At 41.3% G+C, this 18,115-nt stretch overlaps 1 protein-coding gene across 2 annotated transcripts; it reads right to left on the reverse strand.

Moving 5' to 3' along the window:
• Positions 1-8: 8 nt before the first annotated feature.
• On the reverse strand, positions 9-17,698 carry TTC12 (tetratricopeptide repeat domain 12). 2 transcript variants are annotated; one of them, XM_048063490.2, is made up of 21 exons: positions 17,540-17,698; positions 17,162-17,313; positions 16,522-16,552; positions 15,938-16,015; positions 15,308-15,429; positions 14,456-14,515; positions 13,404-13,475; positions 12,650-12,710; positions 12,379-12,567; positions 11,722-11,791; positions 10,564-10,652; positions 9,315-9,480; positions 7,630-7,722; positions 7,365-7,428; positions 6,203-6,337; positions 5,570-5,671; positions 5,199-5,267; positions 4,244-4,345; positions 3,261-3,360; positions 1,288-1,513; positions 9-341 (listed from the first exon to the last, which is right to left on the reverse strand). In XM_048063490.2, the coding sequence occupies exons 1-21, from the start codon at positions 17,598-17,600 to the stop codon at positions 266-268; spliced, it is 2,118 nt and encodes a 705-aa protein (XP_047919447.2). In that variant the 5' UTR covers positions 17,601-17,698; the 3' UTR covers positions 9-265. The 2 variants fall into 2 exon arrangements, with proteins under 2 accessions (XP_047919447.2, XP_013042658.3); XM_013187204.3 differs by having other exon boundaries at positions 9,315-9,483.
• Between the last annotated feature and the right edge of the window lie 417 nt (positions 17,699-18,115).

Below are 18,115 nucleotides of genomic sequence, written 5' to 3' on the forward strand. Positions count from 1 at the left end.
CTTGCCGCTAAGAAAGGGTGACATCATTTATTAAGGTAAATACAAGCTTAGCAGAACTGTTATTTTTGTAAGCTTAGATAATAAATTAACTTCTTTCTCTTGATATTTACATTGATGTTGTTTCACTGGCTTCTTTGTAGGATGAGCACACACTTCTGAAAAGTGGTTGAACAGGTTATCTGCTTTGAGTTAGTTTTATTAGGAAAAGAAGATATTCAACAGCAAGGGCTATTAAACAGCTTATACAAAAACTTTCTTGAGGACATCAGATGCTATGTACATATTTCATAGAGGAGTTCAGGATGGCCATGCCATTGAGTTCACGCAGTTGAACGATATGCCTGAAAAGACAACAGAAAAGTTGCTCAGAGATATGAGGTGACTAACAAGAGTTTTAAGCTACCACTGCTCTGCTGTACCCCATGACCAAACCATCCGGTATGTTTGATGCTAAATTTGAAGTAACAGGGCAAAGTGTTTCTAAATTATTATTCCTCACAAAAAAAAAAAAAAGGAAAACAGAAGTTCTAAATAATACTTGACAATTGTTCAAATAGGTGAAATTCCAAATTAACAGAACCAACTAAACAAGGTCTTTCCCTTTCATTCTTGCGAGTGTTTTGCAAATCTCAGAGCAGATAGTTTAGCTATTGCTCATCTGAGAGCTCCAGCAGGAGCAAGGTCCTTGAACTTCCAGAACCTAAACGTTATCCTTTGCTTTCTGCAGTGGTTCTGCAGGAGTAGGAAACATGCTGGAATTCAGTTCTACCAGAATGCAGCTCGGTGTCCAACTGACAGTTTGCAGCTAGCTAGGACTCGGCACACTCTTGGTAGGCAGCAGCACAGGCATTCTTTGCTGACATACTTTTGTTTTGCGTTTATTTCTCTGACCTCTACAAAGAGAGCATCACTTCTCCCATTCTTCCAGCAGAAGCAACAACAAACAATGCAAAATGAACTCCAAGAAACAACTTACATAGGACAACTAAGAACACAGAAATCCTAAAGCAAAGCTGTGTGGACAGTACCACAAATGGAAATTCCATTGGAGGAAGAGTGATACATTTCACAGAATAGTTAAACTGCTCATCGGCTCTGTACCTGCCAGGTCTATGAATGGAATTGACTTATGCTGTTTTGGTGTTACTAGATTTCCTCATTTTTCCCCGCACCAGACTCTAGTTCCCAAATAAGTTCCCATATCAGTTTAAGAATTATCAACTAGTAACAAGTGAACAGTGCAGGAGAAGAATAGTGGTTTTTTGGTTTTTTTTTTTTTTTGAATACCTTGGTTCAGCGACACACAGCTTCCCCAGCGCAATTGCAGCATTCTCCTGCACTGAAGTTCTCGTAGCGTCACCACCAGCATGTTTCAACAAAGTCATCACAACATTGGAATTCAGTAAGGATGTCGCTGCTCCAGGAACTACAAGGCACTGGCCAAGGCAGAAAGCAGCATTTCCCACAATGACTTCATTCTCTGATTCCAAGAGCTTCAACAGCACGCTGAACCCTGTGAGCAACAGATTGCTTGTACAAGAAGTACAGACTTGTTCAAATAGCATTGATATTTTCTGTTGCCTTTACCTACACTAGAGGGCAGGCATTGTTCCATGGAGTGTATTTTTCTACATTTTTTTTTTTCTAGAAAACTTGGAAGAACAAGGGAATTTCTTAGCAAGGTTCACGGTCCAGTACGCTTCACCTTCAGGTCCAGTCCTGCTTCACCTACCCAGATATTTTTCTCACAAAACTCAATCTACACTCTACTCTCCATTTGTTAAGTTTTCCCCTGAAACTGAACATGCCACCTTTGTTGCTTGCTAAGGGATATTGCACTGAACTTGAAAAAGCAACCCCTCTCACCCTACCATACCAGCAAACCAAGAACAGGGCTGAGATTGTGGAAAGAGCAGCTGGGAAAAAAAGGAAAAGGGACATAAAAATGCTGTGTGTGTGTGTGTATAAATGTATGCTTAGCTAACACAGAGCAGCTCAGCTCCATGTACTTCTGCAACCTACACTAACGTACAGCAGCAGACTATTTGGGCTATACTCCCGACACAGAGCTGTAGAGCAGCTGCTGCTGGCATCTGTGAACAGCAGCCCCATCTCCTCAGGCCATAGAATCTAGAAAGAGGCTGCTTTCAAAATAAGATACACCCATGGCCTTCACATGCATGAAGTCTCCTTGGGGTTACATAAGTTTGATTTTATTTCCTTTCCTGTCCCCATCTGTTCTTCCTAATCACATTATGCTTCTTCACTTTTCTGCTGCAAAAATACCTTCTGAAAAGGGAGGGCTGCTTCAGACTGCCACAGTGGTACCAGCACGGGCCAGTGAAGGCGAACTAACTGGCCCAGCTAGAACATCATTTCATGTCATAGGCTTTATAGCTTGATTTCAACAGGCTCCTAGCAGCAGAGCAACGTCTGGGTTGGCAAACTGAGATGACAAAAATAGTGACTTTTCAAAAGATGAATATCCAGGGTTTTGGCAAAAGCAAAGAGAATTGCTATCGCTAATCTGAGGTAATGTAAGCTACATCTGTATATGACAGTGAAACTAATTTAGGGTCTACAAAAGGAAGACGGTGCTCTGAGAGACTTTTAATGAGGATAAATCCTTAGGGTTCAAGTTGAACTACACGAGCTGACAATTTCTTGACAGGTTCAACCATTTAGATATCACCTAGGTATTCTCAGTTGTAATTGCATAAGCATTAGTTGAACCTGGATTTCAAAGCCATTCAGGCAGTATTATACCATACAACTAGAGCAAATATTAGTAACTCAAAAATACTCCAAGACACCTACCTGTCTGATAGCATCATTCCATCTCCACTGCCATTTCCTTTTAATAGCAAACTCTAAACAACTTCAACCTCTTGAAATCAGATGTCTGAATGAAGTTGCTTGTTTTAGCCACTAACATCTGGAAATATGACCCAACTCAGTTAAACTTTACAAGTACTGTTTTCAAAGATACAGATTTCTGGCCCTGAAAATGTATAGCAAGCTATTTTACAAAAGTAAAGCACAGTTTGTCTACATCAGGCTCATTATCTGACGTGCATGTTTCCATCCACACACAGAGCTAAGGCTCATTAAGCATTATGTCAGGCTTTGTTATTCAGAAAACATCACTAAAGTCTTGCAAGAGTAGAAGTGTTCAGTTCTGTTCTAGGGAAGAAAGTCATTGGATGATGCTGAGATTTCATCTCTGCATTCAGTCTCCAATTAATGAAGTTGTCACTTACTTTTATCTGACTTCACCACCTCTTCTTGAGCTTGTTTGTTACTTCTTGTGCAGATGGAAAGAGTCTTTATAGCGTAATTGGATGTGATCTGTCCTCCAGCCTAGATTTTGATTAGAATAAAGTGTACACTAACAACCATACAGTTCATGCCCCAACTTGCTCAAGGTTACAGAATAGCTTAGGTACCATGGATACAGTTATTCCTTACGCCTAAACCCAAATACAAAATTAAGACATTTGTAGAGTAGGTATCTCAAGACGAACAGATGCTGAAAACTAGGACAAGAACCATCTCTTCCCTGCCAACAACACGCACACACAATTCCTTGAATCTCTGGAGCCTAATTCCTTTCAAATTAACAACTCCTCTGATGCTGGTTACTTACAAGAGCTAAACTGAACACCACAGCCTTTTTCTAGACTTATTTTATCCACTGGATAGCAGGACTGTGGCATCTACACCAGCCTGGGAGGATATACATTCCACTAAATATACAGACATACAGCAAAACAGTGTCTACAGATTCATATATGTATATATTTAGGGATAAATTCCTCCCTGGCTCGATTCAACACTCACTGGTAATCAGGGTAAAGGGTTCCATTGACTTTCGGTGGTCCAAATTTGACCACTCCTATTTTAAGCTTGAATCCTCCAACTGAGCCTGCAGTAGCAGATTCTTAAATTTGCACATCCCTGCAAGCACAGTTGTACACAGGTAGAGACAACTGGCTCATACGTAAACCACTGAAAAATTTGGGCTACAGACTACAAGGCAGAAGCCTAGGCTCAAAACTCCTTAAAACTGTACTTGAGACCACCATTACCCTGATACAATGGACAACATAGGTGAAATTCGTGCAGTCAGAGTGACTGCACGGGTCTTTTTCCTTAAAAAAGAAGGCTAAACACAGGGGCAACTACAGTTTTCTTCAGGGACTATAATAACACAATTAAAGCGAAGTCAGTTGACATAATTTACCTTCAAGAATTTGATCATTTTCTTCACCACCCCTTCTTTCACTACTGCTTCTACTGCCAAAGAGGATGCCGGCAGGACACGACTTAACACTCCAATGGCTCTCTTAGCAAGAACAGTGTGGGAGGAAAAAAAAAGTAATTTATTTATACAGAAAATTTTATTTAAGGAATTTTCACATTATTTTCTTTCTGCAAATTGTTGAATAAAAGCAAAGTAATTAAAGCAATAAAAGTAGAAGTTTACAGAAATATTAGGAACATTCAGGACATGGCTTTATTTTTGCTTACTGGAAACTCAGCTCAGCACAGTTTCTAAAGATTCAGTGTAGAGAGAGGTGAGACCAAACCAAGATCGGGACAACTCCCAGCATACTTATTTATTGAAACAAATACCTAGTAGAAACCAGCCCAGCACTGCTGGCATTGAGTCAAAGTAATTGCAAATAAAACAGATCAGAACAGTTCATGTTAGTTCAGAGAGGTGAACCGACTCCCAGCTGAGACCACATCTGCTTCTACCCATTTGCCTTGAATAATTGCTATCTGTGGGAGTTACACACCATTAATAGGAGTACAGCCTCCTAGGAATGATTCACATAGAGGAATTGTAAAAAGAAACAGCTGTTAAACACCCAAATTGTTCTTGCTCCTTTGCATCTCCATTGATTTAATGCTTTATACTGAAAACGAGCCTAAGGATGAAATCTTTTGTATAAGCTTCTATTCAACAGATTTCAAGGGAACGCTGAAAACTCTTGCACTAAATGGCGTACCAAAACCCAAATAATTTAAGTGGTATATTATTTCGTTAGTAATAACAATACTCAAATCTCATTGTAGGCTTTAAAGCCTGAAGTACAGGCTTCCACAAGAGTTGCACAGGGCAGTAGTTTGCACAGGAGTGTTCAGGACAGATCATCTGTCAACCTCTTCTTAGTCTACAGATATCTACTTACAGTCACAATTCTTCCATCCTTATCCCCGAGGAGAGACATGCATCTGCCACTTATGTCCACAGCAAGGCACTGAAAAACAGTGTCAAGAACTCAGGAACAGCCGATTGCCGGAAAGCATTAAAGCAGGAACAGGTTAATAGACAAATTACTCTACACGAGAGAATCCAGGGGAGATTAGGGCACCCACGGCTCTGTGTTACTAACAGTTCAGCACCCTGTTGGAATGTTCCTGTATAGCTTCAGAGACTCGCATCAGGCCCATTTACAGGGACAAGGGAGGAAGATGCTCCAACTGCTCAAACACCTCTGAATCTCCAAGAAAGTGATCATAACAAGAAAGCTACTGAAGAACATTCACAGATCTTGCATACCTGGATGATCGCATTTGATTCAAGCAGTAAGTTCATCATTAGGCCCAGCACCGCAAACAAACATTCCTGATACTTGGGAGTGTTCACATCAAAGTACTCATCCTATGCACGAAGGAGAGAAAAGTGCAGTCAATTCAGAGGTTCCAAATGGGGGCTTCCTCAGACTTCTGTGTGCTCACCTAGTGACCAGTGTTCCCCGATGCACCAAAAACTCCAGGGAAGAAAAAGTTCTGTCAGCACCAGTGACAACGACACCTTTTTGATATGGATTTGTTCACGTGCATGTTTCGCTTTGAAACTTATGATGTGTAGGAAGTTAACAAGATCCTTTCCCAACCCCTGAATTCTTCAGTTCCTGAGGACTGAGTTCATATTGCATCCTCATCCTGAAAGGGGCTGCCTACAGTTAAGGACCAGTCATTCTCCTCTGTCCATCTATTGAGCCACAACTGAGGTGAACAACAGACTGCTTTGAGACTTCCTATCATGCTATCAGATTTAAAGGATATCAGTCAAGGGTCCAGGGCTACTACGGGAGGCAAGCAAACCCAAGTCACCAAGATCACACAAGTGCCATTTTCCAAACCAATAGGGTTGAAAACACTGTTGTAGGGAGCCATCAAGTCTCCTTACCACAAGCTTTATGCAGGCTTGCCAGCACTCTTTGCTCTCAGCCATCTGCATTCGGATGACTGCATCTGCACACAGATTCCCCATGATGCCAATGCATTGGGCAAGGGCTGCCTGGTTCACCATCTTGGCAGAGGTCTAAAAAGAGAAAACAGAAGAGTAGTGTAAGAAATTAAGAACACATGACAGGAATACCTGTATGTTGTTTGCTTACCCCCCTGTCTGGGATTCCCAAATCTTTCTTGCCGGTACTAAAGCCAAACTGCACAAAATTTGCAAATCAACCCCATTTTCACAGCTAATCTCCCGCTGAAGCTCTGACAGTCCTACGTCTCAGGAAAAAGTGACTGGCTTCTGTAGCCCCTAACCTCGAACTGGGAATGTAGCCTCTAACCTCGAACCTCTTACTTGGGCCACCGAACAGAACAACCTCTGCTTCAGTTGCAATTCTAGGAAGTTCCGTTCAAAAGGAGAGAGCAATAAGCCATATAAAAATGGTATAATTACTGCATTTTCTTGGTGCTCAGCTGGAGAAGTGGAAATTTCTGAGCAAAGTGGAAATGTTTACTTTCCAGCTGCACCTGCTCTTCTGCAACAGAACCCGTCTCCCCTGTCAACTTCCTTCTTCCTGAGGATGAATTTATGTGTCAACAGTATTTTAAGTTTGTATAGTTTAAATAAATGATAACCAGAGAAGGGATCTGAACAACCCAACATCTTTTACTTGTAGCCTAATGTGATCTTTTTACCCTGATCTCTTCTTAGGAGAATACAGAATAAGCCACTATCCAAGATCTATTTAGTTAGTGACAGTGGATTAAAGTCTCATTACGAAAAGAGTAAAACAAAGCTGAGGGGTGAAATCATCGCCTGACAGATTACCAGCGGGAACCTGCAGCCAAGTCTAGAGCTTTCACTGAATATGCAACATGTAGAAACAGCAACATGTAGAAACCAAGCACTAAATATTGAAGACAGAGCATTTTCCTGAGGGAAGCGTATGACAAAATTGGATTTATTACGCCTACAGAACTCGAAATGTAACTACTGTAGTCCTGCCACAGAGGAGTTCTGTCTATGAGCATCTGGCTATAAAACTGGAAGGAGTCATGAGATGTGGTACAGGAGAATAAACCAGAGATATAGAAACTGAGACTTTTCGTACCAGGAACTGGGTGAATAAAGGTAAAACACCTGTGGAAAACATGATGCGACACTGGGTTTTGAACCTGTTGGGGATAAAGAAAGCCATATTTGGACACTTAGAGCTTTAGACCAAAGTTACACAGAAAGGCAACAAAACAGCAACATCCAGAGAAGGTAAAATAAGTCAACAATGTACCCGTGCAGCAAAGACCAACAGCCTCTATCAATAGGTCATTTAGTACATTTCAAAGCACAACTTATCAAAATGAAGAAATGCAAGTTACTTCTCCTCTTGAGTTAAATCAGACAGTATATTCATGGCACTGCTAGCTCTGGCATCAGTGTTTTTGACGAACATCACCAAGATCTGCAGCCATCTGTTATTAAAAAACAAACAAAACAAAACCAACAAAACTTACATCAGCTCTGCCTTAATAATTAAAGATCAAAATTTTATTTTAAGTGTACCAACACAGTTTATAATCTTACGAGCTACTCTCCTTGAGCTCACTAGATTTTGCCCAAGTTTCACGTACTAGGCCCTACAAATACATTCAGTCACCTAACTGCCCCTAGGATTTTGGCACTATATTCTCTCGCAAGGTCATACCTCTTTGCACAACCACAAATACCATGTTCCATCAGCATCAGAACACTTTATCAGCATCTAAGCTTCACAAGACATTTGAAGCCTAGCTGCTTTGCCACTGACAAACATCTTCGAGATGGACAAGTAGAAGGTAATAGTCAGGGCGGAGAACACTGTCAGCATAGCCTAGTACTGAACAGCTTCCGCAGATTGTAAAGGCTCACAGGGAACGTCAGTGACGATTGCATGGCTTAAAAGGACATGCTGAGCAAACCCAACAGCCTGTGAGTGCGCGCGTATGGGTCAGAAGGTGTTAACTTACAAACTTTATAGTAGCAAAGAAAGATTAATCTCCTGCCTGAATAAAAACATCCTACCAGTCACCTTTTGAGCTTTTGGAACAGCATGCTTGCTGCTATGTGATTTGGAGCTGCATGGAATTTACAGGACTGCAAACCCATAACCTCTGCCCCACAATAAGCACCTTTGCAGACGTGCTGGCATTTCCACGTGCTCCTCTGGTGAGCTTAAATTCCCTGCTGCTCTTCTCCAACTTCGTAGTTTGGTAAGAGAACCTATAGTTATCAATTAGCTCCTGAACATCCTAACTCTTTTATAGCAGTCAATCCCAGGATCTCTTTCAGAAGCTGCCTGAAGTTTTCAGACTCCTGATATTCCAAGGCGAAGTAATATTATTTGCCTCTTTTAAGCTTCCCCTTAGACATGGCTCATTTCTTTAGCCTTTCTTGCAAGGAAAAAGGTCTTGTGATTAATGTTGTATATAATACAGTGAAGTGTGTACATCTGTTGGAGAATATTTTCTGTTCACCCGTCTCTTTAAACCATTTAGTGCAAACCAGTACATTAAAATTTCTCCTCTGCTTAACTCTAGAATAAAATAGCAGGACAATAGCATAGAGGTAATAGACTGTTTCTTTCTCCACTCAGTGAGTCATGGCAACACTGAATAATCATAAATGCCAATTACCAGATGAGGAGCGATTCGCAGCTTGAAACCATGAGCTATTAAGAGACAGCAATGTAAGCTCTTGCTGGAGTGCTAGACAAACACACACTTGTGGGTTTAAAAAAAGGTAACTATGCCTCAAAATTACGTTACTGTCCTCAGAAATAAGCCCTTTCTACTTAGTTGCAGAGGCCTCTGCAAGTATAAAGTCTACTGAAGTTGCTTTCTCCATATGCCTAACTTCCACTTTTGCTCAACTAGGCCTAGCCCTCTAGGGCAGAGCCCTCAATATCATTATATTCCTTTCAAGAAGTCTGACATTTATTGCTCAATGTGGTGCTAGTGGAACGAGTTCAGGATCTCTGAACCCAGGGATTAAGCAAGCTTTGCTGAATTTTAGTTGCATTAACTACCTGGATAGGTCCTGATGCCTGACCAACAATCTCCTCCCATTCTCATTCTCCGAGTAGAGCATGATTAGTGCCAATGTCTCCTTTTGGATCTCCGATGCACCAGAAGCAAGTAGTTTTGACAGCTGTGCATTTACATCAGGGTGAGTCAATAGAAGCCGTTGATTTTCTTCTGAAATCAGAACACATCTCAGAGCAATGTCACACATGATGAAATCCCCATTATTTGATACTTCTTTCTCTCTAGGTGCTGATTTAACCGGTTTAGTATCTTTATTTCATCCACTAACGTGCTCATTCACTCTGACGTGTTCACCTTGCATAACATTCCTGCAGAGCAATGGTAAAGTAGAACTCACTAATCTGCTCTCAGCTTCATCACTTCATCACACACACAAGTGTTGGAATTTCTACTCTCACAAGCTACATGTTAGCTTCTCAGGCACCATACGTTGCTTCAAAGGAACAGACACCAGAACCGTGAGCACAAAGTGCTCCTCTCAACAGATCCACTTTGTCAGCCGCCTGCAAACTGCTAGCAGCCAGGCTGTTCAGGCGCAATAGCACACTGCCCCACCAGGCGAACATACGTAGCTGCACAGGAGTCTGTTACTTTCTTTTAGCTACTGATAAGAATATAAAGCAAGTTTTCCTCCTACCATGCTGCATGAATATTCTCTTGGGCATCAGCTGTACCCCAGCCTAGGTGCAGATACCAAACTTTCTGTATTGTCCTCGAGTGGCAGTCTTGCCACACCAGTGGACACTTCGCTACCCCAGCCCATTTCTGGGCTGCCTATAGACTTCATAGAAATAGAGGCTAAGGCTACCTAACCGGTCACTGCTTACTGTGAATGACAAAGGAATTCACCCTTCCCTAACACTATTTCTACACAGCCCTGTTTTTCAGTGGTATAACTGCTTAAAAAAGATAAAATCATAGAAGTGGTATTGTCTTAAGAGCCAGCAATAATCACAGGGAATTTACTTTCTGCCCCTTCAGTAGATTTAAAACGTTCATAGAAATAGCCTGTAAGTTTCATCTCACGATAGACAGAAGCACCACCGCTGTGGCTGCTGTTAGCAGCATACACCCAGCACTCGTGTTTGACCTTTAAATCTTTGTTTACAATAAGGTCTAGACCCAAGTGCTCTGGGAAAGTGATGTTCATGCCAAACAACCATTTTAGACACAGCAAGTGCCATATTAACAGTACATTAACAATGATTAATGTCGGTTACACCGTTTTACCATTCCCGGCGCAGACAGCTTGCCAAAGGAAGAGAAGAGAAACAGACAAATCCACTTCAGCCATGTTTTTTCTCTCTGCACAGAAGCCCCTAAATTAGAAACGTGAGCTTGTAAAAAGAACTAAGGACAGATGAAACAATTAGGGTTAGCTCTTTGGCTAGGAGAACTCAGCAAAGCCTCGCAGAGATGAGGCTCTGCCAAACGAACACTTCAGCTTATAAGCCCCAATACCAGCTTATTAGTTAAACATTCTTAGGACTCCCACACTTGTTTTCCCCGGGACCTCTTCTGAGGCCAGATTTATGAACTACTAGCTCTACATGATCCTCAACACACACAGACCCTACACGATCATTGTAAACCACAAGTAATAAATTCAGTTCTGCACTGACAAAGTTGTGGCTAGCCAGGGCATACCAGCTTGGTGCAAATTTGGAATTATGCCTCAGGAGAAGAATAGCTCTCGTGCCTTGTTTAACCAGATCATGCTGCTCTGAACCAACTTGGCTGTGCAAAATTTTCAGATCACAACTTCTGCAGAACTATTATTTGTTTCCATCATCTGTCTGGAACTGACTCAGATATACATTCAGACAGGAGATTCCTTATGAGGCAAAGATTAGAAAGCAATTTAGATAGGTATTAGTCAGACGTGTTTCTTATTTACCAAAACACGGTGTAATGGCTGCCAAGAAAATACAGCAGCAGAAGATACAGGTCTCCAAAGAGAATCCTCTTCCTTGATTACAGGAGTGAAGAGTTTCACAGGTTACATTATAGAGCTGAGGCTATTTACCTACATCAATTACTAGCACCACGGAGTCCAGCCAGCATACTTAAAGCAACTAACTTCTTACATCAGATGTTCTTTTATGGAAAGCTTTTACAAAATTGCTCTCACCACTAAAGATAGGGTAACTGCAGAAATAGGAGATCACAGACAGAAGCAGGAACTCAGGAATTCTGTCCACTGCATCTAAGAGAGCACTATTTGTTTGAGTCAGATATAAGCCAGTCTATTCAGACATTAAAATCAGTTATTCCATTATTATGTGATCATTTCATCTGCATTTCATGAGGTGATTGTGTTTCTTGAAAACAGTATTTTCATTTCCTTATGCTGTAACATGCTACTGTTCTCTTTTGGAGAGCTCTTACCGTCTTACGACCTCGTTGTCATTGATGATACTGAATCCATTGTTTGTTCTAAATAAAGTTTGCTCAGTGCCTGAAAAAAAATCAGAGATAAACAAGTCAGCTCTGTGAGCCATCTGGCTGATGCATCATTGTGAAGGCAGACACCTGCTCTTCTGTAATACAATGTTGAAGGAAAAGGTCACTGGATCAACAGCTTTGGGGAAAGAATGTTTGCATCATGAAAAGAAGGCAAAATCTTCAACAAAATACTTAAAGTAGAAACTGCTTTGAAGCTAAAGACTACTCTAATTCATGCCTGGTGCTGTAAAAAAATGATAGACTTCACATTAAAGGCTTTTTAGGATGGCTTAAAAATGAGAATAGCTTTGAAAATCCATATACTTTAACCGAGAATTACCTACTTAAAAAAACATAAAATTAAATACCTCTTAAATGACCCAAATACTTAAGGAAGTCTCAACAGCTCTGCTACAGTATCAGTTTAGTTATTCAAAAAAATAAAAAAATCTACTGACCATAAATTTTGAAATATCAAACAATATTGATTTTATTTTTTCAGAGGAACAGTGCTTTTGTTCCTTTAAAAACTACTCCAGTTGTATTCATCTAGTTGGATTACAACTCCCATGACCAACCACCTTTGCAACAAGTACTCACAGTCTTTCACGGCTCCTGTCAGAGCTCTGATCCCTCCTGTATAGAAGAGGATATTCCGGTCAGGCCTGTCAAGTTTCTGCAGCAATTCTTTTACTGACAGAGCCTCAAGTTTTCCGGACAGAAATTCCTTCATTGCTCTGTCTTCTTCTTTCATTCTTTTTTCCTCCAAGTTCACCTCATTTATACAATCTTGGAAACCAAAAGAAAACAAAGCAAGTTGGTTTTTGATCAGAAAACAAGAGTCAACAGTATAAAAATTTATATTTCTTACCTTTGAACAAACTTTCCTTTTGGGGATCAATTTGTAAGATCTTCTGGTAACAATGCCTAGACTTAACTCAGAAAAGAAATAGGCTCTTAACTTATGATAAAAATGGCAAGATGATAAAAAAAAATCCTAGTCAGAATCATGCTGTTTAAGCTCAAAAGTTTTTGGGCTACAGTACTTAGAAAGTCTGAAGAACAAGATTTATGAAGCAAGGCAAATCAAAACTTTTTTTTTTAACCAAAAGTGTGAGATAAATATTATTATCAGTCCCTAGATCTGAAAGAGCAATAGCCTGCTATTCCAAATTAGAAGGAAAAAAGTTAAGTACAAACCTGGGAACACAACAACAAGTTCCAGTGACAAAACAGCAAATAAGGCATAAAACGAAAATTGCACGAACTCTAACTATCATTGCACGAACTCTAACTATCATCTGGGATTCAACTTGTGTGTCTTGTTAGCATGCTTGGAATTAAACACATCAATAGGCTTAGGATAGCAAGAACTTTCTTCACAGACCAAACTGCCAACAACACTCTCACAGTGGACTTGTATAGACTTCTATGGTCCATCCTCTATAGCTATTTCTATTAGAATCATTTCTGAAAGGTTTCCTCAGCTAGGCTCTTTGTTAGTTTTTGAACCCTATTTTTTTTGTCCAATGCACAAGACCACAAATTAGTCCCTCTCACTCACAATGTCACACCAAAATCAAACTGAAGCACGGTCTCACAGCCACAAGATTTAGTCAACTTACCTCACTGTAGTGCTTAAGGGCCAGGTGAGCTTTCCCCATTAGAAAATAGGCTTTAATACATTTTTCACTGCACTGTGTTAAAAAGGAATTATTCGTAAAGTATTTAGAAACTTGAGATGTTAAATACTTTTTCAGATTTCTAATTAATAGCTAAATGTTGGACTTGATGATCTTAAAGGCCTTTTCCAACCTACGTGATTCTATGATCTACTAGAGACATCTAAAGTTTATATGCTGAATTAGTACCCCCCGGTACTAACTTCTCTTCTGCATGCAAGGAACACAAGCTTTGGTCTGGTTAAATGCTGAAAGCCGCTAGTGCTAATATCCTTCCCAGAAAAACTTACCCAGAACAAGTTAGGTAATGTTAAGGCCTGCATCAGTAAGTCTGTAATCACAGAACTTGTATAATAACAGAACTTCCAGACGTGTTTTTATGAATTCTACCATGAATGAAATGAGTAGTAATTTCCATTAGCTGTACACAGATAAATAAATCTAATTGTTGAAACATCTAAGTCAAAACTAACAATCCAGGTGACCTTTTGCAGCTCAATTATGTGTCAAGAGTAGTGATTTCTTTAAATGATGCTGCCAGTAATATTAATAATCTGTTAATCGCATTGTACTCATGGGCATCCATGGGCATCACTGGTGTAACACAACTCAATTTGGATTCAGCTATTTGGCATTTTATGTAATATTCACCTTTCCACCTGACATCAATACTTGCTCTTTGTGAGCTTAAAGACTCACTTTTTCCGTTTCTGAAGGATGGGCAAGGTATTGCTTGCCAAAGTGCATAGTTATAGTTTATTGTTACTTTTTTTTAAATGACAAGTTCTTAAGAGCTAAGAAAGTTCCGCATACAGGTAGCGCTGAAATATAAACTGCCTTACAGCATTCAGGTTAACTCAGGATGCAGAAGTCTGTGCAACACCACCACATACTTCCATTTCCATTAGCAAGTTGTCTCCGTATCATCAGCTATACACACATCCTTCCTCCAAGAGCATTTAACCTGATCATAAAATACAGACTGCTGAACTTACCTTCAATGCCCATTCGCAATCACCAATGGCTTTTTCATATTCATGCATTTTCAGGTAGGCCTGAAATATGACCAAGAAAACCCAGAGAGCAGAATTAGAATACGTCAAATGATTTCCAAAAACTATTGCACGAACATTAGCTAACTAAAAAAAATTACATTGTTGATATGCCTAGCTATTGATTTTGCAGGGTAATTGCTAGCTGTTTTTGAATTTCTTTTCCTTTTCACTGGAGTTTGTAATTTAGAATACATGTAATAAAACAAAATTTAAATGATACATATGGATTAGACCAGGCACTAAGAGAATGCAAAGTAAATGTTAACATTCTACAATTATAAAAGTGACCCCTAAAAAAAAGGAAAAAGGTAATGCATTTAAACAAAACTATACTCCATAATGATTTTTCCCCCCATTTATTCTGGGGGGAGCAGGAAGGAGGAGGCATGAATACCTCCCCAAGGACTTGCCCCTGCCAAAGGGAAGGTTCCTGGGAGCATCAAGTACCTTAATTAAGAGGAAAGAGTTTACAGCTCTAATCATCTTCTTTGTGCAAGTCTTTCATCAAGTGTGTAAAAAGATTAAAAACTTCAGTCTGTACTGCCTTGCTGTTAACTTGTAGCCACAGAAGAATTTACCGTTGGTAGTATTGCAGCAAAGCAGAACTCACTAATTCCTGGAAGCGGAGAATGGCCACGAAAAACTGCTTGCACTGCACTTTAAGCCTCTCTATAAGGCGGCATATTACCTTCTATGAAATTCACTTAAGTAACAGAAAAATCCTTTTTGGATTCTATCCTGGCAATGTAATACTGAAAACAGTACACTGGTAGCTCACTTTCACGTGCTCACCTGTGCTCTGTTGGTATAGAGCTCCTGCTTGTCTTTCAGTTTTTCCAGACCTTCAGTGTATCTCTGAATGGCTGTGTCATAGTCTCCTTTCCTGAAGGCATCGTTTCCTTTCTCTTTCAGAGCTGTATAACAACACGTATGCATTCAGAATAACATTTTGGCATTTATTTTTGTCCCTAAACGGTGACTGAGGAAACAAGCCATATTCTCCTGTTGGAATAATCATCAAAATTCCAGTCCAGCTCCACTGCAGCTATCTTTGTTAGTCATTATGTGCAAGGGACCTCTGAGCTCTTCAGTGCACAGGGTGCCCAGCCCTCTTTCAAAGAGGAAACTGAGCGTCTTTGCCCAGCCCATCTTTTAAGCACTGAAACCTTCTCCCTCCATCCCAAACCCTTAATATAAGAAAGGGATTATGGAGAATAGCCTGCAACGCTATATGAAGTATATAACCCTGTTATATCCTGCTAATCGGCAATGTCCACAAGACCACTGTCTCAGAAAAGCAAATCATTGCCTCAGTGTACCTAAGAATCGCATTAACAGAGTACCACAACAGACACTAAAATCATCCCAGTTCCTGCTAGGTAGTTTCTGAAGGCTTTAGCTTGAAAAGCCTTTAGCACTTACCATTCGCTAAACGTTCATTTCTTTTCCTTCGTTTAGCTCGTTCTCTTGCATCTTTTTCCAAAGCTGCCAGAAAGCCATCTTTGAGACAGAAAAGTTGGTGGCATTTTAGTTACAAAAATAAAAATAATTGCATTATTAAAATCAATCTGTAGATGAGAAAGAAGTCATTTCTAGGGGATTTCTTCGTCATTTCTCTACATAGGGAATCTTAAGGGGATATTTCAAAAGTTAAACTGCAACGTGAATGTCACACTACTACACAAAAAGACCATCTTACCTTTCAGGATTTGCATACTTGCCACAAAATAGCTCATGTCTAGATATAAGCTTGTTTCTTTTCAAATTCAGAATACCAGCTTTGTACATGAGGCCAGAATATGATGACAAACTACACCAACAAACTTCCTACTTATGAACGAATGCAACCATACTGGTAGATTTCTAGATGTGACTGAATTCTAAAGAAAAGTTAGCTTGGATTTTAGTGGGAGTGGAATTCGGTCTTGCATGAAGAGCAATCCTCACTCCATTTCTGCTAAAACAGATGGAAGAGCTGCTAAATGCTAGAGGGAACACTGTCCTACCTGGGTTCATTGCCTCTGCAGTTGGCACGTCCTAAAAAAGAGAAATACAGCACACACATGTACACACACAGATGCTTCAGTGAAACAACAAAGGAACACGTGGTTAAGTTGCTCAAAGCTACAAGGGCTCTGAAATACCTGGACTGACACATTACGAATGTCAGTTTGACGCTTTACCGAGAGATGGCAAGGACAGGCTTAATTTCTTCCAGCATTACCAGAAAGCTTCCATACGCATCATTAATGAGGCAGGTCACTGAAATCCAGACCTCCCACATGAATCAGAGCTTAATGAACTTAGCAAAAAGACTCTTGTGTCTTCAACTGGTTTAACTTATACAGCTCAAAGCCCTGAAGTGCAAGTAAAAGTTACAAGTTTTAGCAACCCAATACTTTCATCCAGCTTGAATAAATGGGAAGTACTTTGTGTCATTAGCAGCCTTAAGACAAAGACAACTTGACATCAACTAATTCCCAATAAGATAGCTAGGGAAAAAAATTTAAAAAAGTTTACATTCAGAAGAGGTTTTTATGTATTGTTCATTTTTTTTTTTTCCTACTGGGCAAGGTATGTGAGTTAGTATTAGCTGAGAACACCTAAACTGCATACAGCTACAACTCTAAAGGGAAAAGCCCTTACAGAAGCCCGCGTGTTGATGACTGTTCTGTTCACCGTAGTCTTGCTTTCTTCCTCCTTGCCAGCCTCCTGCTCACGGAGCCTTTTCTCTGTTTCCACAATGGCATTTTCCTTCACAGCTGGGTCCGGAGAGTTCAGGCCTTGAAGTAAGTTGGCTAAAAACGGGATAAAGGAACCAACAAAGGGATGAAGAAACCAATAAAGGGATAAAGGAACCAATGGCCACCTCTGGTCACAAAGCAACTCCGGCACCAGCAGGGCCTCGACACAGGGCAAAGTTTTCCCCTTTTTCCCCCTTCCTGCCCCATTTTTCCCCACCCAGTTTTTCTCCCGGCGCCCTGCCCGGGGACTCCCGGCCCCCTCCGGCCCGGCCCCGCTTACTGATGTCGTCCACGCGGCGCAGGAAGCGCTGGAAGTCCTCCTCCTGCCGCCCGGCCAACATGACGGCGCGGTGCCGAGCCGAGCCGAGCCGAGCCGGGCCGGGCCGAGCCGAGCCGAGCCGGGTCGGGCCGGGCCGAGCCGGGGCCTAGCGGGGCCCGGGGGCCGAAAGATGCGCAGCGTCCTCGGCGTTGTTATGGAGACCGCGCCCCTGACGTGGCGGCTGCGGAAATGGCGTCTGGGGGCGGGGTTCTGCAAACACAGGGGCGGGAGGGAGGCGGCCGCCATTTCGCGGCCCCTCAGCGGGCTGAGTGGTTCAGGGCGCCGCGGCCCGGGCTTGGTTTTCTCGCAAAATCATGGAGTCATTAGGGTTGGGAGAGACCTCCAAGATCATCTGGTCCAACCATCCCCACCGATGTCACCCACTAAGCCATGTCCCCAAGCACCACGTCCAACCCTTCCTTGAACGCCCCCAGGGACGGTGACTCCACCACCTCCCTGGGCAACCCATCCCAATGCCTGACCGCTCTTTCTGAGAAGAAATGTCTCCTAAATCCCAACCTAAACCTCCCCTGGCGC

This window comes from Anser cygnoides, chromosome 21 (assembly GCF_040182565.1).
Source record: "Anser cygnoides isolate HZ-2024a breed goose chromosome 21, Taihu_goose_T2T_genome, whole genome shotgun sequence".
NCBI classification, from domain to species: Eukaryota; Metazoa; Chordata; class Aves; order Anseriformes; family Anatidae; genus Anser; species Anser cygnoides.